This window comes from Salmo salar, chromosome 07 (genome assembly GCF_965601325.2).
Source record: "Salmo salar chromosome 07, fSalSal1, whole genome shotgun sequence".
NCBI classification, from domain to species: domain Eukaryota; kingdom Metazoa; phylum Chordata; class Actinopteri; order Salmoniformes; family Salmonidae; genus Salmo; species Salmo salar.
Window position 1 is genome coordinate 25816673 of NC_138297.1, and position 25852 is coordinate 25842524.

At 47.0% G+C, this 25852-nt stretch overlaps 1 protein-coding gene across 1 annotated transcript in view; it reads left to right on the top strand.

Moving 5' to 3' along the window:
- LOC145880007 (uncharacterized) overlaps positions 1 to 14939 on the top strand; it is a 137673-nt gene extending 122734 nt beyond the window's left edge. The window contains exon 5 of the mRNA XM_082977481.1: positions 14830 to 14939. Within this exon, the coding sequence (XP_082833607.1) occupies positions 14830 to 14863 (34 nt within the window). The 3' untranslated portion in view covers positions 14864 to 14939. The remainder of the gene's footprint in view (positions 1 to 14829) is intronic.
- Positions 14940 to 25852: the final 10913 nt, after the last annotated feature.

The following is a 25852-nucleotide window of genomic DNA, read 5'->3' on the forward strand; positions in this document are numbered from 1 at the left end:
CAGTGATGGGTTTTGGAGTTGACATTGAAAGAGACGTGTATTGGAGTTGACGTCATAGGAAATGTGTTTATGTTGTAAGCGTTAAAGCCATCTATTGTAGTTGCGTTGGAGGCTCTCCGCGTGTGTGTGTGTGTGTGTGTGTGTGTGTGTGTGTGTGTGTGTGTGTGTGTGTGTGTGTGTGTGTGTGTGTGTGTGTGTGTGTGTGTGTGTGTGTGTGTGTGTGTGTGTGTGTGTGTGTGTGTGTGTGTGTGTGTGTGTGTGTGTGTGTGTGTGTGTGTGTGAGAGAGACAGAGGGAGACAGAGAGAGACAGAGAGAGACAGAGGGAGACAGAGAGAGACAGAGAGAGACAGAGAGAGACAGAGGGAGACAGACAGAGAGAGACAGAGAGAGACAGAGGGAGACAGAGAGAGACAGAGGGAGACAGAGGGAGACAGAGAGAGACAGAGGGAGACAGAGGGAGACAGAGAGAGACAGAGAGAGACAGAGAGAGACAGAGGGAGACAGAGGGAGACAGAGGGAGACAGAGAGAGACAGAGGGAGACAGAGAGAGACAGAGAGAGACAGAGGGAGACAGAGAGAGACAGAGGGAGACAGAGGGAGACAGAGGGAGACAGAGGGAGACAGAGGGCGACAGAGAGAGACAGAGGGAGACAGAGGGAGACAGAGGGAGACAGAGGGCGACAGAGAGAGACAGAGAGAGACAGAGGGAGACAGAGGGAGACAGAGACAGGGAGGGAGGGAGGGAGTTAGCCACACCCACATGAATGAGTGACAGATGTTGAAAGCGTCTTAAGATATTCACACACACACGCATGCACACACACACACTTCACAGCTCCAGATTTTAGCACTCAGGCTCCTGAGCACCTTTCATTAGCCTCTGTCTAGATCTTATTACCAGCTGTTTGTTCCACTCTGCTCCCCGCTACACCGCTCTAGTCTCCTCGTTTTTTCTCCTCTCCGTTCTGCTCTGTTTTTGTTTGTGTGTTTACAGATTCACCCAAGATCTTCAGATCTGTTTTGTCTGTCTGTCTGTCTGTCTGTCTGTCTGTCTGTCTGTCTGTCTGTCTGTCTGTCTGTCTGTCTGTCTGTCTGTCTGTCTGTCTGTCTGTCTGTCTGTCTGTCTGTCTGTCTGTCTGTCTGTCTGTCTGTGTGTGGTTGTGTCTGTCTGTCTGTCTCTGTCTGTTCTCTCACATTGTCTATGTGTGTGTGTGTGTGTCTGTCTGTCTCTGTCTGTCTCTCACATTGTCTATGTGTGGGTGTGTGTGTCTGTCTGTCTCTGTCTGTCTCTCACATTGTCTATGTGTGTGTGTGTGTGTCTGTCTGTCTCTGTCTGTCTCTCACATTGTCTATGTGTGGGTGTGTGTGTCTGTCTCTGTCTGTCTCTCACATTGTCTATGTGTGGGTGTGTGTGTCTGTCTGTCTCTGTCTGTCTCTCACATTGTCTATGTGTGTGTGTGTGTGTCTGTCTGTCTCTGTCTGTCTCTCACATTGTCTATGTGTGTGTGTGTGTGTGTCTGTCTCTGTCTGTTCTCTCACATTGTCTATGTGTGGGTGTGTGTGTCTGTCTGTCTCTGTCTGTCTCTCACATTGTCTATGTGTGGGTGTGTGTGTCTGTCTGTCTGTCTCTCACATTGTCTATGTGTGGGTGTGTGTGTGTCTGTCTGTCTGTCTGTCTCTGTCTGTCTCTCACATTGTCTATGTGTGGATGTATGTGTGGGTGTGTGTGTGTCTGTCTGTCTCTGTCTCTGTCTGTCTCTCACATTGTCTATGTGTGGGTGTGAGTCTGGTTGAAACTCTCTGTCTGTCCATCTGTCTGGCTTTCTGTTTGTGTGCGTGCCGTGTGCATGACTGGGTGCGTAGGAGTGTGTGTGTCTGTCTGTGTGCATGTGCATGACTGTGTGTAGGAGTGTTTGTCTGTCCGCCTGTCTGTGTGCGTGTGCATGACTGTGTGTAGGAGTGTTTGTCTGTCCGCCTGTCTGTGTGCGTGTGCATGACTGTGTGTGAGTGTGGGGGGGTTATCTTTGATCTTTGCAGCCCAACTGTGGTCGACCATGACCTTTTCTGAAGACATGTGGCAGAGGTTCCCTACCCCAACACCCCACCGCAGTCTACTCCCACGAAAACTCTGCCAACAGACCTTGGCTTGCTCCTCCTCCTACACACACACCACACACACACATCCAAAGAAAACAGACCAACTCTGCCACTCTATCTCACACACACACGTGACTTTTCTGAATCGTTCTGTTGTGATGTCTATGTGAGTGTGTAGAAAAGGGAGTTAGTTCAGGCTGTGTCCAGAATGTAGCCCTCTGCCAGGTGACTTCTGCACACACTGTCTCTCAGACAGGGAGACAGAGAGACAAACTCATTTACTGACATACAACAGATCGTGTGTGTGCGTGTGTGCGCGTGTGTGTGTGCGCGCGTGCGTGCGTGCGCGTGTGTGTGTGTAGTCCAGTTCAGGTATGGTCTGCTGTCCCAACATGGAGAATGTCTCTGAATCACCACTGACTAAGGTCTCTTGCAGCCCAAGCATGACATCTGCACACACGCCATGCAGGCTCACACGCGCGAGTAGGCATTCTAACACACACACACTTTGTTTCCTCAGAGACTGCGTGTGTGCTCTTTGTGAGAGGGAGAGAGAGAAAGTGTAAGGTGAATGTGTGTTCACTGGGCCAGTGTGTTCAGTCAGTAAGGGTGTTCAGTGTGTTCAGTCAGTAAGGGTGTTCAGTGGGTGAGTGTGTTCAGTCAGTAACTGTATTCAGTGGATCAGTGTGTTCAGTCAGTAACTGTATTCAGTGGGTCAGTGTGTTCAGTCAGTAGGTGTGTTCAGTGGGTCAGTGTGTTCAGTCAGTAGCTGTATTCAGTGGGTCAGTGTGTTCAGTCAGTAACTGTATTCAGTGGATCAGTGTGTTCAGTCAGTAACTGTATTCAGTGGGTCAGTGTGTTCAGTCAGTAACTGTATTCAGTGGGTCAGTGTGTTCAGTCAGTAACTGTATTCAGTGGGTCAGTGTGTTCAGTCAGTAACTGTATTCAGTGGGTCAGTGTGTTCAGTCAGTAACTGTGTTCAGTGGGTCAGTGTGTTCAGTCAGTAGCTGTGTTCAGTGGGTCAGTGTGTTTAGTCAGTAGGGGTGTTCAGTCAGTAAGGGTGTTCAGTGGGTCAGTGTGTTCAGTCAGTAAGGGTGTTCAGTGGGTTAGTGTGTTCAGTCAGTAGCTGTGTTCAGTGGGTGAGTGTGTTCAGTCAGTAGCTGTGTTCAGTGGGTCAGTGTGTTCAGTCAGTAGCTGTGTTCAGTGGGTCAGTGTGTTCAGTCAGTAAGGGTGTTCAGTGGGTCAGTGTGTTCAGTCAGTAACGGTGTTCAGTGGGTGAGTGTGTTGAGTCAGTAAGGGTGTTCAGTGGGTCAGTGTGTTCAGTCAGTAAGGGTGTTCAGTGGGTCAGTGTGTTCAGTCAGTAGGTGTGTTCAGTGGGTCAGTGTGTTCAGTCAGTAGGTGTGTTCAGTGGGTCAGTGTGTTCAGTCAGTAGGTGTGTTCAGTGGGTGAGTGTGTTCAGTCAGTAGGTGTGTTCAGTGTGTTCAGTCAGTAGGTGTGTTCAGTGGGTGAGTGTGTTCAGTCAGTAGGTGTGTTCAGTGGGTCAGTGTGTTCAGTCAGTAACTGTGTTCAGTGGGTCAGTGTGTTCAGTCAGTAGCTGTGTTGAGTGGGTCAGTGTGTTTAGTCAGTAGGGGTGTTCAGTCAGTAAGGGTGTTCAGTGGGTCAGTGTGTTCAGTCAGTAAGGGTGTTCAGTGGGTTAGTGTGTTCAGTCAGTAGCTGTGTTCAGTGGGTGAGTGTGTTCAGTCAGTAACTGTATTCAGTGGATCAGTGTGTTCAGTCAGTAACTGTATTCAGTGGGTCAGTGTGTTCAGTCAGTAACTGTATTCAGTGGGTCAGTGTGTTCAGTCAGTAACTGTATTCAGTGGGTCAGTGTGTTCAGTCAGTAACTGTATTCAGTGGGTCAGTGTGTTCAGTCAGTAACTGTGTTCAGTGGGTCAGTGTGTTCAGTCAGTAGCTGTGTTCAGTGGGTCAGTGTGTTTAGTCAGTAGGGGTGTTCAGTCAGTAAGGGTGTTCAGTGGGTCAGTGTGTTCAGTCAGTAAGGGTGTTCAGTGGGTTAGTGTGTTCAGTCAGTAGCTGTGTTCAGTGGGTGAGTGTGTTCAGTCAGTAGCTGTGTTCAGTGGGTCAGTGTGTTCAGTCAGTAGCTGTGTTCAGTGGGTCAGTGTGTTCAGTCAGTAAGGGTGTTCAGTGGGTCAGTGTGTTCAGTCAGTAACGGTGTTCAGTGGGTGAGTGTGTTCAGTCAGTAAGGGTGTTCAGTGGGTCAGTGTGTTCAGTCAGTAAGGGTGTTCAGTGGGTCAGTGTGTTCAGTCAGTAGGTGTGTTCAGTGGGTCAGTGTGTTCAGTCAGTAGGTGTGTTCAGTGGGTCAGTGTGTTCAGTCAGTAGGTGTGTTCAGTGGGTGAGTGTGTTCAGTCAGTAGGTGTGTTCAGTGTGTTCAGTCAGTAGGTGTGTTCAGTGGGTGAGTGTGTTCAGTCAGTAGATGTGTTCAGTGGGTCAGTGTGTTCAGTCAGTAACTGTGTTCAGTGGGTCAGTGTGTTCAGTCAGTAGCTGTGTTCAGTGGGTCAGTGTGTTTAGTCAGTAGGGGTGTTCAGTCAGTAAGGGTGTTCAGTGGGTCAGTGTGTTCAGTCAGTAAGGGTGTTCAGTGGGTTAGTGTGTTCAGTCAGTAGCTGTGTTCAGTGGGTGAGTGTGTTCAGTCAGTAGCTGTGTTCAGTGGGTCAGTGTGTTCAGTCAGTAAGGGTGTTCAGTGGGTCAGTGTGTTCAGTCAGTAGGTGTGTTCAGTGGGTGAGTGTGTTCAGTCAGTAGGTGTGTTCAGTGGGTCAGTGTGTTCAGTCAGTAGGTGTGTTCAGTGGGTGAGTGTGTTCAGTCAGTAGGTGTGTTCAGTGGGTCAGTGTGTTCAGTCAGTAAGGGTGTTCAGTGGGTCCGTGTGTTCAGTCAGTAGGAGTGTTCAGTGGGTCAGTGTGTTCAGTCAGTAGGTGTGTTCAGTGGGTCAGTATGTTTAGTCAGTAGCTGTGTTCAGTGGGTCAGTGTGTTCAGTCAGTAGGTGTGTTCAGTGGGTCAGTGTGTTCAGTCAGTAGCTATGTTCAGTGGGTCAGTGTGTTCAGTCAGTAGGGGTGTTCAGTGGGTCAGTGTGTTCAGTCAGTAGGTGTGTTCAGTGGGTCAGTGTGTTCAGTCAGTAGGGGTGTTCAGTCAGTAGGTGTGTTCAGTGGGTCAGTGTGTTCAGTCAGTAGGTGTGTTCAGTGGGTGAGTGTGTTCAGTCAGTAGGTGTGTTCAGTGGGTCAGTTTGTTCAGTCAGTAGGTGTGTTCAGTGGGTCAGTGTGTTCAGTCAGTAGGTGTGTTCAGTGGATCAGTGTGTTCAGTCAGTAAGGGTGTTCTGTGGGTCAGTGTGTTCAGTCAGTAACTGTATTCAGTGGGTCAGTGTGTTCAGTCAGTAACTGTATTCAGTGGGTCAGTGTGTTCAGTCAGTAGCTGTGTTCAGTGGGTCAGTGTGTTCAGTCAGTAGGGGTGTTCAGTCAGTAAGGGTGTTCAGTGGGTCAGTGTGTTCAGTCAGTAAGGGTGTTCAGTGGGTTAGTGTGTTCAGTCAGTAGCTGTGTTCAGTGGGTGAGTGTGTTCAGTCAGTAGCTGTGTTCAGTGGGTCAGTGTGTTCAGTCAGTAGCTGTGTTCAGTGGGTCAGTGTGTTCAGTCAGTAGGGGTGTTCAGTGGGTCAGTGTGTTCAGTCAGTAGGTGTGTTCAGTGGGTCAGTGTGTTCAGTCAGTAGGGGTGTTCAGTCAGTAGGTGTGTTCAGTGGGTGAGTGTGTTCAGTCAGTAGGTGTGTTCAGTGGGTCAGTTTGTTCAGTCAGTAGGTGTGTTCAGTGGGTCAGTGTGTTCAGTCAGTAGGTGTGTTCAGTGGGTCAGTGTGTTCAGTCAGTAAGGGTGTTCAGTGGGTCAGTGTGTTCAGTCAGTAGCTGTGTTCAGTGGGTCAGTGTGTTCAGTCAGTAACTGTATTCAGTGGGTAAGTGTGTTCAGTCAGTAGCTGTGTTCAGTGGGTCAGTGTGTTCAGTCAGTAACTGTATTCAGTGGGTCAGTGTGTTCAGTCAGTAGCTGTATTCAGTGGGTCAGTGTGTTCAGTCAGTAACTGTGTTCAGTGTGTTCAGTCAGTAGCTGTGTTCAGTGGGTCAGTGTGTTCAGTCAGTAACTGTATTCAGTGGGTCAGTGTGTTCAGTCAGTAGCTGTATTCAGTGGGTCAGTGTGTTCAGTCAGTAACTGTGTTCAGTGTGTTCAGTCAGTAGCTGTGTTCAGTGGGTCAGTGTGTTCAGTCAGTAGCTGTATTCAGTGGGTCAGTGTGTTCAGTCAGTAACTGTATTCAGTGGGTCAGTGTGTTCAGTCAGTAACTGTGTTCAGTGGGTCAGTGTGTTCAGTCAGTAACTGTGTTCAGTGGGTCAGTGTGTTCAGTCAGTAGCTGTGTTCAGTGGGTCAGTGTGTTCAGTCAGTAGGTGTGTTCAGTGGGTCAGTGTGTTCAGTCAGTAAGGGTGTTCAGTGGGTCAGTGTGTTCAGTCAGTAGCTGTATTCAGTGGATCAGTGTGTTCAGTCAGTAGCTGTGTTCAGTGGGTCAGTGTGTTCAGTCAGTAACTGTGTTCAGTGGGTCAGTGTGTTCAGTCAGTAACTGTGTTCAGTGTGTTCAGTCAGTAGCTGTGTTCAGTGGGTCAGTGTGTTCAGTCAGTAGCTGTATTCAGTGGGTCAGTGTGTTCAGTTAGTAGCTGTATTCAGTGGGTCAGTGTGTTCAGTCAATAACTGTGTTCAGTGTGTTCAGTCAGTAGCTGTGTTCAGTGGGTCAGTGTGTTCAGTCAGTAACTGTGTTCAGTGGGTCAGTGTGTTCAGTCAGTAGCTGTGTTCAGTGGGTCAGTGTGTTCAGTCAGTAGCTGTATTCAGTGGGTCAGTGTGTTCAGTCAGTAACTGTGTTCAGTGGGTCAGTGTGTTCAGTCAGTAAGGGTGTTCAGTGGGTCAGTGTGTTCAGTCAGTAACTGTATTCAGTGGATCAGTGTGTTCAGTCAGTAGCTGTGTTCAGTGGGTCAGTGTGTTCAGTCAGTAACTATGTTCAGTGGGTCAGTGTGTTCAGTCAGTAACTGTGTTCAGTGTGTTCAGTCAGTAGCTGTGTTCATTGGGTCAGTGTGTTCAGTCAGTAGCTGTATTCAGTGGGTCAGTTTGTTCAGTCAGTAGCTGTATTCAGTGGGTCAGTGTGTTCAGTCAGTAACTGTGTTCAGTGTGTTCAGTCAGTAGCTGTGTTCAGTGGGTCAGTGTGTTCAGTCAGTAGCTGTATTCAGTGGGTCAGTGTGTTCAGTCAGTAACTGTATTCAGTGTGTTCAGTCAGTAGGTGTGTTCAGTGGGTCAGTGTGTTCAGTCAGTAGCTGTGTTCAGTGGGTCAGTGTGTTTAGTCAGTAGGTGTGTTCAGTGGGTCAGTGTGTTCAGTCAGTAGCTGTGTTCAGTGTGTTTAGTCAGTAGGTGTGTTCAGTGGGTCAGTGTGTTCAGTCAGTAGCTGTGTTCAGTGGGTCAGTGCGTTCAGTCAGTAAGGGTGTTCAGTGGGTCAGTGTGTTCAGTCAGTAACTGTATTCAGTGGATCAGTGTGTTCAGTCAGTAGCTGTGTTCAGTGGGTCAGTGTGTTCAGTCAGTAACTGTGTTCAGTGGGTCAGTGTGTTCAGTCAGTAGCTGTGTTCAGTGGGTCAGTGTGTTCAGTCAGTAACTGTATTCAGTGGGTCAGTGTGTTCAGTCAGTAGCTGTATTCAGTGGGTCAGTGTGTTCAGTCAGTAACTGTGTTCAGTGTGTTCAGTCAGTAGCTGTGTTCAGTGGGTCAGTGTGTTCAGTCAGTAACTGTATTCAGTGGGTCAGTGTGTTCAGTCAGTAACTGTATTCAGTGGGTCAGTGTGTTCAGTCAGAAGCTGTATTCAGTGGGTCAGTGTGTTCAGTCAGTAACTGTGTTCAGTGTGTTCAGTCAGTAGCTGTGTTCAGTGGGTCAGTGTGTTCAGTCAGTAGCTGTATTCAGTGGGTCAGTGTGTTCAGTCAGTAACTGTATTCAGTGGGTCAGTGTGTTCAGTCAGTAACTGTGTTCAGTGGGTCAGTGTGTTCAGTCAGTAACTGTGTTCAGTGGGTCAGTGTGTTCAGTCAGTAGCTGTGTTCAGTGGGTCAGTGTGTTCAGTCAGTAGGTGTGTTCAGTGGGTCAGTGTGTTCAGTCAGTAAGGGTGTTCAGTGGGTCAGTGTGTTCAGTCAGTAGCTGTATTCAGTGGATCAGTGTGTTCAGTCAGTAGCTGTGTTCAGTGGGTCAGTGTGTTCAGTCAGTAACTGTGTTCAGTGGGTCAGTGTGTTCAGTCAGTAACTGTGTTCAGTGTGTTCAGTCAGTAGCTGTGTTCAGTGGGTCAGTGTGTTCAGTCAGTAGCTGTATTCAGTGGGTCAGTGTGTTCAGTTAGTAGCTGTATTCAGTGGGTCAGTGTGTTCAGTCAGTAACTGTGTTCAGTGTGTTCAGTCAGTAGCTGTGTTCAGTGGGTCAGTGTGTTCAGTCAGTAACTGTATTCAGTGGGTCAGTGTGTTCAGTCAGTAGCTGTGTTCAGTGGGTCAGTGTGTTCAGTCAGTAGCTGTGTTCAGTGGGTCAGTGTGTTCAGTCAGTAGGTGTGTTCAGTGGGTCAGTGTGTTCAGTCAGTAAGGGTGTTCAGTGGGTCAGTGTGTTCAGTCAGTAACTGTATTCAGTGGATCAGTGTGTTCAGTCAGTAGCTGTGTTCAGTGGGTCAGTGTGTTCAGTCAGTAACTGTGTTCAGTGGGTCAGTGTGTTCAGTCAGTAACTGTGTTCAGTGTGTTCAGTCAGTAGCTGTGTTCATTGGGTCAGTGTGTTCAGTCAGTAGCTGTATTCAGTGGGTCAGTGTGTTCAGTCAGTAGCTGTATTCAGTGGGTCAGTGTGTTCAGTCAGTAACTGTGTTCAGTGTGTTCAGTCAGTAGCTGTGTTCAGTGGGTCAGTGTGTTCAGTCAGTAGCTGTATTCAGTGGGTCAGTGTGTTCAGTCAGTAACTGTATTCAGTGTGTTCAGTCAGTAGGTGTGTTCAGTGGGTCAGTGTGTTCAGTCAGTAGCTGTGTTCAGTGGGTCAGTGTGTTTAGTCAGTAGGTGTGTTCAGTGGGTGAGTGTGTTCAGTCAGTAGCTGTGTTCAGTGTGTTTAGTCAGTAGGTGTATTCAGTGGGTCAGTGTGTTCAGTCAGTAGCTGTGTTCAGTGGGTCAGTGCGTTCAGTCAGTAAGGGTGTTCAGTGGGTCAGTGTTTTCAGTCAGTAACTGTATTCAGTGGATCAGTGTGTTCAGTCAGTAGCTGTCTTCAGTGGGTCAGTGTTTTCAGTCAGTAACTGTGTTTAGTGGGTAAGTGTGTTCAGTCAGTAGCTGTGTTCAGTGGGTCAGTGTGTTCAGTCAGTAACTGTATTCAGTGGGTCAGTGTGTTCAGTCAGTAGCTGTATTCAGTGGGTCAGTGTGTTCAGTCAGTAACTGTGTTCAGTGTGTTCAGTCAGTAGCTGTGTTCAGTGGTTCAGTGTGTGCAGTCAGTAACTGTATTCAGTGGGTCAGTGTGTTCAGTCAGTAGCTGTATTCAGTGGGTCAGTGTGTTCATTCAGTAACTGTGTTCAGTGTGTTCAGTCAGTAGCTGTGTTCAGTGGGTCAGTGTGTTCAGTCAGTAGCTGTGTTCAGTGGGTCAGTGTGTTCAGTCAGTAAGGGCGTTCAGTGGTTCAGTGTGTTCAGTCAGTAACTGTATTCAGTGGATCAGTGTGTTCAGTCAGTAGCTGTGTTCAGTGGGTCAGTGTGTTCAGTCAGCAGCTGTATTCAGTGGGTCAGTGTGTTCAGTCAGTAACTGTGTTCAGTGTGTTCAGTCAGTAGCTGTGTTCAGTGGGTCAGTGTGTTCAGTCAGTAGCTGTATTCAGTCGGTCAGTGTGTTCAGTCAGTAACTGTGTTCAGTGGGTCAGTGTGTTCAGTCAGTAACTGTGTTCAGTGTGTTTAGTCAGTAGGTGTGTTCAGTGGGTCAGTGTGTTCAGTCAGTAGCTGTGTTCAGTGGATCAGTGTGTTCAGTCAGTAGGTGTGTTCAGTGGATCAGTGTGTTCAGTCAATAACTGTGTTCAGTGGGTCAGTGTGTTCAGTCAGTAGGGGTGTTCAGTGGGTCAGTGTGTTCAGTCAGTAGCTGTGATCAGTGGGTCAGTGTGTTCAGTCAGTAGGGGTGTTCAGTGGGTCAGTGTGTTCAGTCAGTAGCTGTGTTCAGTGGGTCAGTGTGTTCAGTCAGTAACTGTATTCAGTGGATCAGTGTGTTCAGTCAGTAAGGGTGTTCAATGGGTCAGTGTGTTCAGTCAGTAGCTGTGTTCAGTGGGTCAGTGTGTTCAGTCAGTAGCTGTATTCAGTGGGTCAGTGTGTTCAGTCAGTAGCTGTATTCAGTGGGTCAGTGTGTTCAGTCTGTAGCTGTATTCAGTGGGTCAGTGTGTTCAGTCAGTAGCTGTGTTCAGTGGGTCAGTGTGTTCAGTCAGTAACTGTATTCAGTGGGTCAGTGTGTTCAGTCAGTAGCTGTATTCAGTGGGTCAGTGTGTTCAGTCAGTAGCTGTGTTCAGTGGGTCAGTGTGTTCAGTCAGTAGCTGTATTCAGTGGGTCAGTGTGTTCAGTCAGTAGCTGTATTCAGTGGGTCAGTGTGTTCAGTCAGTAGTTGTGTTCAGTGGGTCAGTGTGTTCAGTCAGTAGCTGTATTCAGTGGGTCAGTGTGTTCAGTCAGTAGCTGTATTCAGTGGGTCAGTGTGTTCAGTCAGTAGCTGTATTCAGTGGGTCAGTGTGTTCAGTCAGTAGCTGTGTTCAGTGGGTCAGTGTGTTCAGTCAGTAGGGGTGTTCAGTCAGTAAGGGTGTTCAGTGGGTCAGTGTGTTCAGTCAGTAGCTGTATTCAGTGGATCAGTGTGTTCAGTCAGTAGGTGTGTTCAGTGGATCAGTGTGTTCAGTCAGTAGCTGTGTTCAGTGGGTCAGTGTGTTCAGTCAGTAACTGTATTCAGTGGGTCAGTGTGTTCAGTCAGTAGCTGTATTCAGTGGGTCAGTGTGTTCAGTCAGTAGCTGTGTTCAGTGGGTCAGTGTGTTCAGTCAGTAGATGTATTCAGTGGGTCAGTGTGTTCAGTCAGTAGCTGTATTCAGTGGGTCAGTGTGTTCAGTCAGTAGCTGTGTTCAGTGGGTCAGTGTGTTCAGTCAGTAGCTGTGTTCAGTGGGTCAGTGTGTTCAGTCAGTAAGGGTGTTCAATGGGTCAGTGTGTTCAGTCAGTAGCTGTGTTCAGTGGGTCAGTGTGTTCAGTCAGTAGCTGTATTCAGTGGGTCAGTGTGTTCAGTCAGTAGCTGTATTCAGTGGGTCAGTGTGTTCAGTCAGTAGCTGTATTCAGTGGGTCAGTGTGTTCAGTCAGTAGCTGTGTTCAGTGGGTCAGTGTGTTCAGTCAGTAACTGTATTCAGTGGGTCAGTGTGTTCAGTCAGTAGCTGTATTCAGTGGGTCAGTGTGTTCAGTCAGTAGCTGTGTTCAGTGGGTCAGTGTGTTCAGTCAGTAGCTGTATTCAGTGGGTCAGTGTGTTCAGTCAGTAGCTGTATTCAGTGGGTCAGTGTGTTCAGTCAGTAGCTGTGTTCAGTTGGTCAGTGTGTTCAGTCAGTAGCTGTATTCAGTGGGTCAGTGTGTTCAGTCAGTAGCTGTATTCAGTGGGTCAGTGTGTTCAGTCAGTAGCTGTATTCAGTGGGTCAGTGTGTTCAGTCAGTAGCTGTATTCAGTGGGTCAGTGTGTTCAGTCAGTAGCTGTGTTCAGTGGGTCAGTGTGTTCAGTCAGTAGGGGTGTTCAGTCAGTAAGGGTGTTCAGTGGGTCAGTGTGTTCAGTCAGTAGCTGTATTCAGTGGATCAGTGTGTTCAGTCAGTAGGTGTGTTCAGTGGATCAGTGTGTTCAGTCAGTAGCTGTGTTCAGTGGGTCAGTGTGTTCAGTCAGTAACTGTATTCAGTGGGTCAGTGTGTTCAGTCAGTAGCTGTATTCAGTGGGTCAGTGTGTTCAGTCAGTAGCTGTGTTCAGTGGGTAAGTGTGTTCATTCCATGGTGTTTTGTTATCTGAACTAATGCTGTGTTCATTTGACATACAACTCAGTATCAGATGCAGGGAGAGTGAAGGCACAAAGTACGTGTGTGGGTTTGTGTGTGTGTGTGTGGGTTGTGTGTGTATGGTGTGTGTGTGTGTGTGTGTGTGTGTGTGTGTGTGTGTGTGTGTGTGTGTGTGTGTGTGTGTGTGTGTGTGTGTGTGTGTGTGTGTGTGTGTGTGTGTGTGTGTGTGTGTGTGCAGCTCGTGTATCCCAGCTGGTGCTCAGACAATAGGGCAGATATCAGTACAATAGTGCAGGGCTGGCACAATGCAGACCTTGACTTGAGCAAAGTCACATGTAGTCCTGCTGTCATGAGAGAAACACTGTCTTGGCCCTTTCACGACCTTGGCCTCCTTCCTTCACTCTCTCCTCTCCCCCCTCCAGTTCTCTCGCTCTGCTACTTTTTTTTGCTTATTTTGTCTCTAATTTTCCATTCTTTAATCTCTCTCTCCCTCTTTCTCAGAAACTGTGAGATTCTCCATCCCTTGTTTTTTTCTTCTTGTTATCTGTTTCTCTTGAAGACTTTAAGAATCTCCCCACCTGGTTTATTTTCCCACCTTTTTCATCTTTTGGATAGTTGGGTTGTTTTTCACTCGTCCTCATTCCCTCTCTTCTCTATATTCTGCCACTCCCCCTCCTTGCCTCTCTCACCCATGCTTCACTCTTTATTTCTTCTCTTTAATCTATTTCTTCTCTTTAATCTCCTCTCTCCCTATCTTTCTCACTCCCCTCTCTTTTACTCCTTCTTTCCCTACCCCCTCCACCTCCCCTCTATCCCTCTTCCTCACTCGTCTTTCTCTCCTCACTCCTCCCTCTCTCCCTCCTCCTCACTCCTCCCTCTCTCGCTCCTCCTCACAGCTCTCTCTCCTCCTCACTCCTCCCTCCCTCTCTCTCCTCCTCACTCCTCCCTCTCTCCCTCCTCCCCCCTCTCTCTCTCCCTCCTCCTCACTCCTCCCTCTCTCCCTCCTCCTCCCTCCCCTCTCTCCCTCCTCCTCCCTCCCCTCTCTCCCTCCTCCTCACTCCTCTCTCTCTCCTCCTCACTCCTCCCCCTGTCTCTCCTTCTCACTCCTCCCTCTCTCCCTCCTCCTCCCTCCCCTCTCTCCCTCCTCTTCACTCCTCCTCTCCTTTCTTCAATGAATCTCTCTGCTGGGCTGGTTAGTGTTCCTCCCACGGGTTGACCTTTACAGACAGATACTGTAGTAGACACACGTCTCATCTGATCTCAGTTCAGCCTTATCGCTGATGAACTCTCAGAATCAACCCTATCTCTCCCACACATCTCACTCTGAACTGATCTGAAGTCAGTATTGACATTTAGTACGAGCATAAAATCCCCTTAGGCTACACTGATACGGATGATATGAATGCAACATACTGTATATCGTGACATTCACAAAGAGTGGGAGTGTGGAATATATTGAAACTGTTTGGTTTTAGTGTCAATTCAAACATAATTTCATGGCCAACTAAGTATATTTTCACTGTCAACAGACTGCTCACTAAGCTGAAAAGTAAGCAGTCACGCAAAGTAACAGATACTGTAGACATTCATCCATGTAGGGGCCTCTGAGGGCCCTCCACATCAGCTGTGGCCTTCCAGGGAGTAAGGCCTATGACCCCTGACTTCTGGGTGAAAGGTCAAGTGCCTTAACTGCTAGTCCACTTGACTGCCAGGGGCAGATGAATGTAAACATTCCAATTATTGACCCAACTGTCAGGACCTGTGTTTATAGAAGTACATGCCGAAGCATGCCTTGAGCTATATGTTTATGGTACAACTCTTATAGAGTGTAGTGTGTGTTTATGTCGTGTATTTAGGTATGTGTATGAAACAGTAATGCGTGTGTGTGTTTTCCATGAGCCTGCATGGTGAGTTGGAAGAGAGAGAGAGAGAGAGAGAGAGAGAGAGAGAGAGAGAGGAGAGAGAGAGAGAGCAAGAAAGGGCGAGAGAGGGAGGCAGGGAGGGAAAGAGAGAGAGAGGTTATCTGTTTAGGTAAGTGGAGATGGTGAAAGAGGAGGACAGTGGGGAGGAGGTAGAGGGAGGAGGACAGACGGGAGGAGGGGTGAAGAGTTGAAAGTAGGGAGTAGGAATGGGTAGGGTACATTACATTTAGGTTGACTGCACTCTGTGTAAACCACAACATCATGTCAATAAGGACATGCACAGTGGTGTGTGTGTGTGTGTGTGTGTGTGTGTGTGTGTGTGTGTGTGTGTGTGTGTGTGTGTGTGTGTGTGTGTGTGTGTTTAGGGGGTAGGAGGTGTACCAGAGTGCCACCTGTTCTTGATCACATGACCCTGCAGTAACACTGTGAGTCACTCAGGAACAGGCGACACATGCCCCACACACACACACACACACACACACACACACACACACACACACACACACACACACACACACACACACCCAGATGGCCACAGCAACGGCCAAGGCAGGGCCTCATGTTTGGCCTGACACACACTTTGGCTTCATGAACCACAGTGACTAAAATGTCGAGTGTGTACTGAACCCCAAACGACAATGTTGATTGTGTTACCATTCCGCCATAGAATGGCATGCCAACCATGCTGTAACCACCTGACCCCAAGCCCAGACTGACCATGTTGTCGACCATGTTGTGTGTTCAGGAGGTGCAGGCAGAGAGAGAGAGAGAACGCCTGAGGTGTCGTAATATGGTGGTCAGCTGACCCTCCAACCTCCCTGCCGCTGACCAGACTGAAGACGTGGCATATACAGGTAAGACTCAGACGCTCTTTTGGGTTTCTCTTCACTCTGTCTGTTGCACATAGACACAGAAATCTGTGCCCGGGGAAGAAGGGAGCGAGATAGAGTCCAGGAAAGTAGAGGAAGAAAATATTTTAGAATGAGAAAAGAGGGAGGCTGGTCGTAATGGAGAGTGAGAGAAACCGACAGTGTGAGAGAGAGAGAGAAAGAGAGAGGGAACACCCCCCAAGTCAACCATGCCCACACCCCATTTAGGCCCCCTCAGATCAGACCTATGCCCCTCCTGTCCACCCCATGCACCCCACCCCCGCAAAGAGGGCCTCAACATGGAAGTCACACATACACAGCACACAGTGAGCGGGCAAACAGGCCCAACCCCCACTACACTAGCCTAAGCCAATGGCATGTACCAGATGCTCAGCAGGCTCTGCTCACACTTACTGGTCTGAGGCCAAACCACACGACCAACAACATTGGACACTTTATGGAACACAAAGCCTTCACTATCTCACCCTGGAATATCCAAGACCTGAGGTCATCTGCCTTTGGCCTAAAGAGCAGGAACCTGGACTTCATCAAAGTAATCGGAAATACAAACATTGTCATCCTACAGGAAACCTGGTAAAGGGGAGACGGACCCACTGGTTGCTCTCTAGGTTACAGAGACATACCAATTAGGATCTGGCTAAAAATACTTGAATCAGTTATAGAACCCATTGCCCTTTATGGTTGTGAGGTCTGGGGTCCACTCACCAACCAAGAATTCACAAAATTGGACAAACACCAAATTGAGACTCTGCATGCAGAATTATCCTCCGTGTACATTGTAGAACACCAAATAATGCATGCAGAGCAGAATTAGGCCGATACCCGCTAATTATCAAAATCCAGAAAAGAGACGTTAAATTCTACAACCACCTAAAAGGAAGCGATTCCCAAACCTTCCATAACAAAGCCATCACCTACAGAAGGATGAACCTGGAGAAGAGTCCGCTAAGCAAGCTGGTCCTGAGGCTCTGTTCACAAACACACCCCACAGAGCCCCAGGACAGCAACACAATTAGACCCAACCAAATCATGAGAAAACAAAAAGATAATTACTTGACACATTGGAAAGAATTAACATAAAAACTGAGCAAACTAGAATGTTATTTGGCCCGAAAAAGAGAGTACACAGTGGCAGAATACCTGACCACTGTGACTGACCCAAACTTAATGAAAGCTTTGACTATGTACAGACTCAGTGAGCATAGCCTTGCTATTGAGAAAGGCAGCCGTAGGCAGACCTGGCTCTCAAGGGAAGACAGGCTATGTGCACACTGCCCACAAAATGAGGTGGAAACTGAGCTGCACTTCATAACCTCCTGCCCAATGTATGACCATATTAGAGACACATATTTCCCTCAGATAACACAGACCCACAAAGAATTTGAAAACAAACCCGATTTTGATAAACTCCCATATCTAGTGGGTGAGATACCACATGTGCATCACAGCAACAGATTTGTGACTTGTTGCCACAAGAAAAGGGCAACCAGTGAAGAACAAACACCATTGTAAATACAACCCATATTTATTTATTATTTATTTCCCCTTTTGTACTTTAACCATTTGTACATCGTTACAACACTGTATATAGACATAATATGACATTTGTAATGTCTTTATTCTTTTGGAACTTCTGTGAGTGTCATTTTATTGTTTATTTCACTTTTGTATATTATCTATTTCACTTGCTTTGGAAATGTTAACATATGTTTCCCATGCTAATAAAGCCCCTTGAATGGAATTGAATTGAGAGAGAGAGAGAGATAGAGAGAGAGAGAGAGAGAGAGATAGAGACCACAAAGAGTCATTTGTGAGGAGGATGACGGTTATGTACGATGTTTTACGATGTGTCACTGTGTGTGTGTGTGTGTGTGTGTGTGTGTGTGTGTGTGTGTGTGTGTGTGTGTGTGTGTGTGTGTGTGTGCGTGTGCGTGTGCGCTGAGTAAGACTTGTTGGACTTGTAGTGGCATGGTCTGGGTCAGGAATGAGTGTGAGCATAACTCTAAGGACTTACACACACACACATCTGTCGGTTTCTCAGTCCTGCAGAGAGGAGGCTGAGAGGCACTGTCTGTACCAGTGACACATCCTCCTACTCTTACCACACACAAGTGCACACACACCCCACACACACACACTCGTTCACACACACACACCCACACTCGTTCACACACACACACTCCCCCTCTCTACCCCTCTCTGCTACTCAGACTTACGGCCTTTTCCCCATTTTGTTGTGTTACAGCATGAATTTAAAATGGCTTAAATTGAGGTATTTTCTCACTGGCCTACACATAATACCCCATAATGTCAAAGTGGAATTATGTTTCTCTATTTTCTTTTACTTAATGAATTCAAAATTCAAATGTTGCTGGATTGAATCCCCGAGCTGACAAGGTAAGAATCTGTCATTCTGCCCCTGAGCAGGGCAGTTAACCCACTGTTCCCCGTGGATGTCAATTAAGGCAGCCTCCCGCACCTCTCTGATTCAGAGGGGTTGGGTTAAATGTGGAAGACACATTTCAGTTGAAAGTGTTCAGTTGCACAACTGTCTAGGTATCCCCCTTTCCCAACAAAACCTATTCCCTCTCAGGAGACTGAAAACATTTGGCATGGGTCCTCAGATCCTCAAAGGGTTTTACAGCTGCACCATCGAGAGCATCCTGACGGGTTGCATCACTGCCTGGTATGGCAACTGCTCGGCCTCCGATCGCAAGGCACTACAGAGGGTAGTGCGTATGGCCTAGTACATCATTGGGGCCAAGCTTCCTGCCATCCAGGACCTCTATACCAGGCGGTGTCAGAAGAAGGCCCTAAAAACTGTCAAAGACTGCAGCCACCCTAGTCATAGACTGTTCTCTCTGCTACCACACGGTAAGCGGTACCGGAGCGCCATGTCTAGGTCCAAAAGGCTTCTAAACAGCTTCTACCCCCAAGCCATAAGACTCCTGAACATATAATCAAATGGCTAACCAGACTATTTGCATTGCCCCCCCCCCCCCCCCTTTTCTACACTGCTGCTACTCTCTGTTATTATCTATGCATAGTCACTTTAATAACTCTACCTACATGTACATATTACCTCAACACCAGTGCCCCCGCACATTGACTCTGTACCGGTACCCCCTGTATATAGCCTCCACATTGACTCTGTACCGGTACCCCCTGTATATAGCCTCCACATTGACTCTGTACCGGTACCCCCTGTATATAGCCTCCACATTGACTCTGTACTGGTACCCCCTGTATATAGCCCCCACATTGACTCTGTACTGGTACCCCCTGAATATAGCCCCGCTATTGTTATTTACTGCTGCTCTTTAATTATTTGATATTTTTATCTCTTACTTTTTTGGGGGCATTTTCTTAAAACGGCATTGTTGGTCAAGGGCTTGTAAGTAAGCATTTCACTGTAAGGTCTACACCTGTTGTATTTGGCGCATGTGACTAATAACATTTGATTTGATTTGAAATATTCAACCCCTTTGTTACGGCAAGCCTAAATAAGTTCAGGAGTAAACATTTGCTTCACAAGTCACATAATAAGCTGCATGGACTCACTCTGTGTGCAATAATAGTGTTTAACAATATTTTTGAATGATTACCTCATCACTGTACCCCACACATACCATTATCTGTAAGGTCCCTCAGTCGATCAGTGAATTTCAAACACAGATTTAACCACAAAGACCAGGGAGGTTTTCCAATGCCTCGCAAAGAAGGGCACCTATTGGTAGATGGGTAAAAGCAGAAAGTGAATATCCCTTTGAGCATGGTGAAGTTATTAATTACACTTTGGATGGTGTATCAGTACACCCAGTCACAACAAAGATACAGGTTTCCTTCCTAACTCAGTTGCCGGAGAGGAGGGAAACTGCTCAGGGATTTCACCATGAGGACAATGGTGACTTTAAAACATTTACAGAGTTTAATGGCTGTTTTTAACCAGGCCAGTCAGTTAAGAACAAATTCTTATTTACAATGACGGCCTACCCCGGCCAAACCCTCCCCTAACCCGGACGACGCTGGGCCAATTGTGCACCATCCTATGGGACTCCCGATCACGGCCGGTTGTGATACAGCCCGGGATCAAACCTGAATCTGTAGTGACGCCTCTACCACTGCGATGCAGTGCATTAGACCGCTGTGCCACTTGGTGCCTGTGATAGGAGAAAACTGAGGATGAATCAACAACATTGTAGTTACTCCACAATACTAAGCTAATTGACAGAGTGAAAAGAAGGAAGCCTGTACAGAATAAAATATTCCAAAACATGCATCCTGTTTACAACCAGGCACTAAAGTAATAATAATTTTCTCATGAATACAAACTGTTATGTTTGTGGCAAATACAATACAATACAATACTGAGTACCACTCTCCATATTTTCAAGCATAGTGGTGGCTGCATTATGTTATGGGTATGCTTGTAATTGTTAAGTACTGGGGAGTTTTTCAGGGTAAAAAAGAAACGGAATGGAGCTAAATTCCTAGAGGAAAACTTGGTTCAGTCTTCTTTCCAACAGACACTGGGAGATGATTTCACCTTTCAGCAATAACCTAAAACACAAAGCCAAATGTAAACTGGAGTTGATTACCAAGAAGACGGTGAATGTTCCTGAGTTGCTGTGTTACAGTTTTTACTTAAATCTACTTGAAAATCTATGGCAAGACCTGAAATTTGACAGAACTTAAAGAATTCTTTCAAAGAATAATGAGCAAATGTTGCACAATGCAGGTGTGGAAAGCTCTTAGAGACATACCCAGAAAGACTCACAGCTGTAATCGCTGCGAAAGGTGCTTCTACAAATTATTGACTCAGGCGTGTGACTACTTAAGTAAATTAGATATTTCTGTATTTCATTTTCAATAAATTTGCTAACCGCAATCAACCAACTGTATAGGGCTATAAGCAAACAAGAAAATGCTCATCTGGAAGCGGCACTCCTAGTGGCCGGGACTTGAATGCAGGCAAACTTAAATCCATTTGACCTAATTTCTACCAGCATATCACATGTGCAACCAGAGGGAAAAAAATCCTAGACCACCTTTACTCCACACACAGAAATGCATACAAAGCTCTCCCCCGCCCTCCTTTTGCCAAATCTGACCATAATTATATCCTCCTGATTCCTGCTTACAAGAAAAACGAAACCAGGAAGCACCAGTGACTCGCTCAAGTGGTCGGATGACGCGGATGCTACGCTACAGGACTTTTGCTAGCGCAGACTGGAATATGTTCCGGGATTCATCCAATGGCATTGAGGAGTATACCACCTCAGTCATCGGCTTCATCAATAAGTGCATCGACGACATCGGCCCCACAGTGACCGTACATACATATCCCAACCAAAAGCCATGGATTACCGGCAACATCCGCATTGAGCTAAAGGCTTGAGCTGCTGCCTTCATGGAGCGGGTCACTAATCCGGACACTGAAAAGAAATCCTGCTATGCCTACAGACGAACCATCAAACAAGCAAAGCATCAATACAGGATTAAGATTGAATCCTACTACACCGGCTCTGATGCCCATCGGATGTGGTGGGGCTTAAAAACTATTACGGACTACAAAGGGAAACCCAGACGCGAGCTGCCCAGTGACGCAAGCTAAATACCTTTTATGCTCTTGAGGCAAGCAACACTGAAGCATGCATGAGAGCACCAGCTGTTCTGGATGACTGTGTGATAACGCTCTCATTAGCCGTTGTGAGCAAGACCTTTAAACAGGTCAACATTCACAAAGCCGCGGGGCCAAATGGATTACCAGGACGTGTACTCAAAGCATGCACGGACCAACTGGCAAGTGTCTTCACTGACATTTTCAACCTCTCCCTGACCGAGTCTGTAATACCTCCATGTTTCAAGCAGACCACCAAAGTCCCTGTGCCCAAGGAAGCGAAGAAACCTGCCTAAATGATTACCGCCCCGTAGCACTCACGTCAGTAGCCATGAAGTGCTTTGAAAGGCTGGTCATGGCTCACATCAACAGCATCCTCCCGGATACCCTAGACCCACTCCAATTCGCATACCGCCTCAACAGATCCACAGATGACGCAATCTCAATTGCACTCCACACTGCCCTTTCCCACCTGGACAAAAGGAACACCTATGTGAGAATGCTGTTCATTGACTTTTTTTTAATTTATTTTTTATTTAACCAGGTAGGCCAGTTGAGAACAAGTTCTCATTTACAACTGCGACCTGGCAAAGATAAAGCAAATCAGTGCGACGAAAACAACAACACAGAGTTACACATAAACAAACGTACAGTCAATAACACAATATAACATTTTTGAAAAATCTATGTACAGTGTGTGCAAATGTAGAAGAGTAGGGAGGTAGGCAATAAATAAGCCATAGAGGTGAAATAATTACAATTAAGTATTAACACTGGAGTGATAGATGTGCAGATGATGATGTGCAAGTAGAGATACTGGGGTGCAAAAGAGCAAGAGGGTAAGTAATAATATGGGGATGAGGTAGTTGGGTGTGCTATTTACAGATTGGCTGTGTACAGGTACAGTGATAGGTAAGCTGCTCTGACAGCTGATGCTTAAAGTGAGAGAGGGAGATATAAGACTCCAGCTTCAGAGATTTTTGCAGTTCGTTCCAGTCATTGGCAGCAGAGTACTGGAAGGAGAGGCGGCCAAAGTAAGTTTTGGCTTTGGGGATGACCAGTGAAATATACCAGCTGGAGCGCATGCTACGGGTGGGTGTTGCTATGGTGACCAGTGAGCTGAGATAAGGCGGGGCTTTACCTAGCAAAGATTTATAGATGACCTGGAGCCAGTAGGTTTGGCGATGGATATGTAGTGAGGGCCAGCCAATGAGAGCATACAGTTCGCAGTGGTGGGTAGTATATGGGGATTTAGTGACAAAACGAATAACACTGTGATAGACTACATCTCGTTTGCTGAGTAGAGTGTTGGGGGCTATTTTGTAAATGACATCGCCGAAGTCAAGGATCGGTAGGATAGTCAGTTTTACAAGGGTATGTTTGGTCGCATGAGTGAAGCAGGCTTTGTTGCGAAATAGGAAGCTGATTCTAGATTTAATTTTGTATTGTAGATGCTTAATGTGAGTCTGGAAGGAGAGTTTACAGTCTAACCAGACACCTAGGTATTTGTAGTTGTCCACATATTCTAAGTCAGAACCGTCCAGAGTAGTGATGCTAGTCGGGAGGGAGGGTGCGGGCAGCAATCGGTTGAAGAGCATGCACTTAGTTTTACTAGTATTTAAACGCAGTTGGAGGCCACGGAAGGAGAGTTGTATGCCGTTGAAGCTCGTTTGGAGGTTTGTTAGCACAGTGTCCAAAGAAGGGCCAGATGTATACAGAATGGTGTCGTGTGCGTAGAGGTGGATCAGAGAATCACCAGCAGCAAGAGCGACATCATTGATATATACAGAGAAAAGGATCGGCCCGAGAATTGAACCCTGTGACAACCCCATAGAGATTGCCAGAGGTCCGGACAACAGGCCCTCCGATTTGACACACTGAACTCTATTTGAGAAGTAGTTGGTGAACCAGGCGAGGCAGTCATTTGAGAAGCCAAGGCTATTGAGTCTGCCGATAAGAATGCGGTGATTGACAGAGTCAAAAGCCTTGGCCAGGTCGATGAAGACAGCTGCACAGTACTGTCTGACTACAGCTCAGCGTTCAACACCATAGTGCCCACGAAGCTCATCACTAAGCTAAGGACCCTGAGACTAAACACCTCCCTCAGCTACTGGTTCCTGGACTTCCTGACGGCCCGCCCCCAGATGATAAGGGTAGACAACAACATGTCTGCCACGCTGATCCTCAACACCGGGGCCCCTCAGGGGTGTGTACTTAGTCCCCTCCTGTACTCCCTGTTCACCCACGACTACGTGTCCAAACACGACTCCAACACCATCATTAAGTTTGCTGACGACACAACAACTGATCACCGACAACGATGAGACAGCCTATAGGGAGGAGGTCAGAGAACTGGCAGTGTGATGCCAGGACAACAACCTCTCTCTCAATGTGAGCAAGACAAAGGAGCTGATCGTGGCCTACAGGAAAAGGTGGGCCGAACTGGCCCCCCTTAACATCGACGGGGCTGTAGTGGAGCGGGTAGAGAGTTTCAAGTTCTTTGGGGTCCACATCACCAACAATCTATCATGGTCCAAACACAACAAGACAGTCGAGAAGAGGGCACAACAACACCTTTTCCCCCTCAGGAGACTGAAAAGATTTGACATGGGTCCCCAGATCCTCAAAAAGTTCTACAGCTGCACCATCGAGAGCGTCCTGACCAGTTGCATCACCACCTGGTATGGCAACTGCTCGGCATCTGACCATAAGGCGCTACAGAGGGTAGTGCGTACGGCCCAGTACATCACTGGGGCCAAGCTTCCTGCAATCCAGGACCTATATACTAGGCGGTGTCAGAGGAAAGCCCAAAATATTGTCAGAGACTCCAGTCACCCAAGTCATAGACTGTTTTCTCTGCTACCGCACAGCAAGCGGTACCGGAGCACCAGGTCTAGGACCAAAAGGCTCCTTAACAGCTTCTACCCCCAAGACATAAGACTGCTGAACAATTAATCAAATGGCACCAGACTATTTACATTGACACTCCCCCCCCCCCCCCCCCCCCCATTTGTTTTGTACACTGCTGCTACTCGCTGTTTATTATCTATGCATAGTCACTTCACCCCTACCTACATGTACAAATTACCTCGATTAACCTGTACCCCCGCACATTGAGTCAGTACCGGTACCCCCTGTATATAGCCTCGTTATTGTTATTTTATTGTGTTACTTTTCATTCTTTTTTACTTTAGTTCATTTGGTAAATATTTATATAACTCTTTCTTGAACTGCACTGTTGGTTAAGGGCTTGTAAGTAAGCACTTCACAGTAATGTCTACACTCGTCAGCGCATGTGACAAATAAAGTTTGATTTGATTTGACATCAAATTAATGTTATATAATGTAGTGTGTGTGTGTGTGTGTGTGTGTGTGTGTGTGTGTGTGTGTGTGTGTGTGTGTGTGTGTGTGTGTGTGTGTGTGTGTGTGTGTGTGTGTGTGCGTGCACACGCGTGTGAGCGTGTACTGTATACAGATTATGTGTCTGTGTGAAGTAGGAATGACAAGAATCTTTTTTGGCTTGTACCCATGAGAGGGATGCTATATATATCTGCAGTATGAGAACCGAACTCGCTCCCCTCTCCCTGCAGTCCTCCTCTCTCACTCCCTCTCCTCTCGTTACAGAAGGCCCCGTCACTGTAATTACCCTCTACACACACAACACACGCATACACACACACACACACACACACATCCTTAAGGACCCCTGCAGTTCCCTGTCTGACCCCGCTTACCTTCCCCTGCGATAGAAGAGGAAGAGGGATTCAACAGGAGACATACACACTTCTTCAGATATACACACTATATACAATACTGTACTATGTGTGTGGTGGGGGGGAGCAGTTGCTTGTGTTGTGTGTGTGTGTGTGTGTGTGTGTGTGTGTGTGTGTGTGTGTGTGTGTGTGTGTGTGTGTGTGTGTGTGTGTGTGTGTGTGTGTGTGTGTGTGTGTGTGTGTGTGTGTGTGTGTGTGTGTTTCTTTTGATTTTTGGTGGATGCGTGTGATGTATTATTTTGCATTGTTTGGTATCACTGCACTGTTGGAGCTAGAAGCATAAGCATTTCACTGCATCTGCAATAACATCTGCAAAATCTGGGTTTTCAACCAATAACATTTGATTTTTGGTTTTTCACACAGCTTCGGCCCTTAACCCCACACGACACACACTCACACAGCCTCCCAAGTATGGAGTACATTGATGACTGACAGCTGTGTGGTTTGCAACTCACTCAAACAGACATGCATAGGTTAGTAGATAATGAACAGTGAATACACTCAGCAATATATCTCTCTCTAATGCATTGCTCTGAACACAAACTCAATCCATTTGTCTTTGACGCGTCATTACAGCACTTGCATTCAAACACAAACTCTCACTTTGACATAGACCTCATTCTACTATGAACTTTTTCTTTCAGACAGTCATACTGTATACAGCATTGAATGAACATTCATTCTCACATCATAATTGCCTGTGATTAGCTTACAGTGCTTTCGGAAAGTATTCCGACCCCTAGACCTTTCCCACATTTTGTTACGTTACAGCCTTATTCTAAACTGGATTAAATTGTTTTCCCCCCTCATCAATCTACACACAATACCCCATGATGACAAAGCAAAAACAGGCTTTTAGACATTTTTGCAAATGTATTAAAAATAAAAAACAGATACCTTTATTTACATAAGTATTTAGACCCTTTGCTATGAGACTGGAAATTGAGCTCAGGTACATCCTGTTTCCATTGATCATCCTTGAGATGTTTCTACAAGTTGATTGGAGTCCACCTGTGGTAAATTCAGTTGATTGGACATGATTTGGAAAGGCACACACCTGTCTATATAAGGTCTCACAGTTGACAGTATGTGTCAGAGCAAAAACCAAGCCATGAGGTCGAAGGAATTGTCCGTAGAGCTGAGAGACAGGATTGTGTTGAGGCACAGAAGGGTACCAAAACATTTCTGCAGCATCAAAGGTCCCCAAGACCACAGTGGCCTCCATCATTCTTAAATGGAAGAAGTTTAGAACCACCAAGACACTTCCTAGAGCTGGCCGCCCGGCCAAACTGAGAAATCTGGGGGAAAGGGTCTTGGTCAGGTAGGTGATCAAGAACCCGATGGTCACTCTGACAGCACTCCAGAGTTCCCCTGTGGAGATGGGAGAACCTTCCAGAGGATAACCATCTCTGCAGCACTTCACCAATCAGGCCATTATGGTAGAGTGGCCAGACGGAAGCCACTGCTCAGTAAAAGGCACATGAC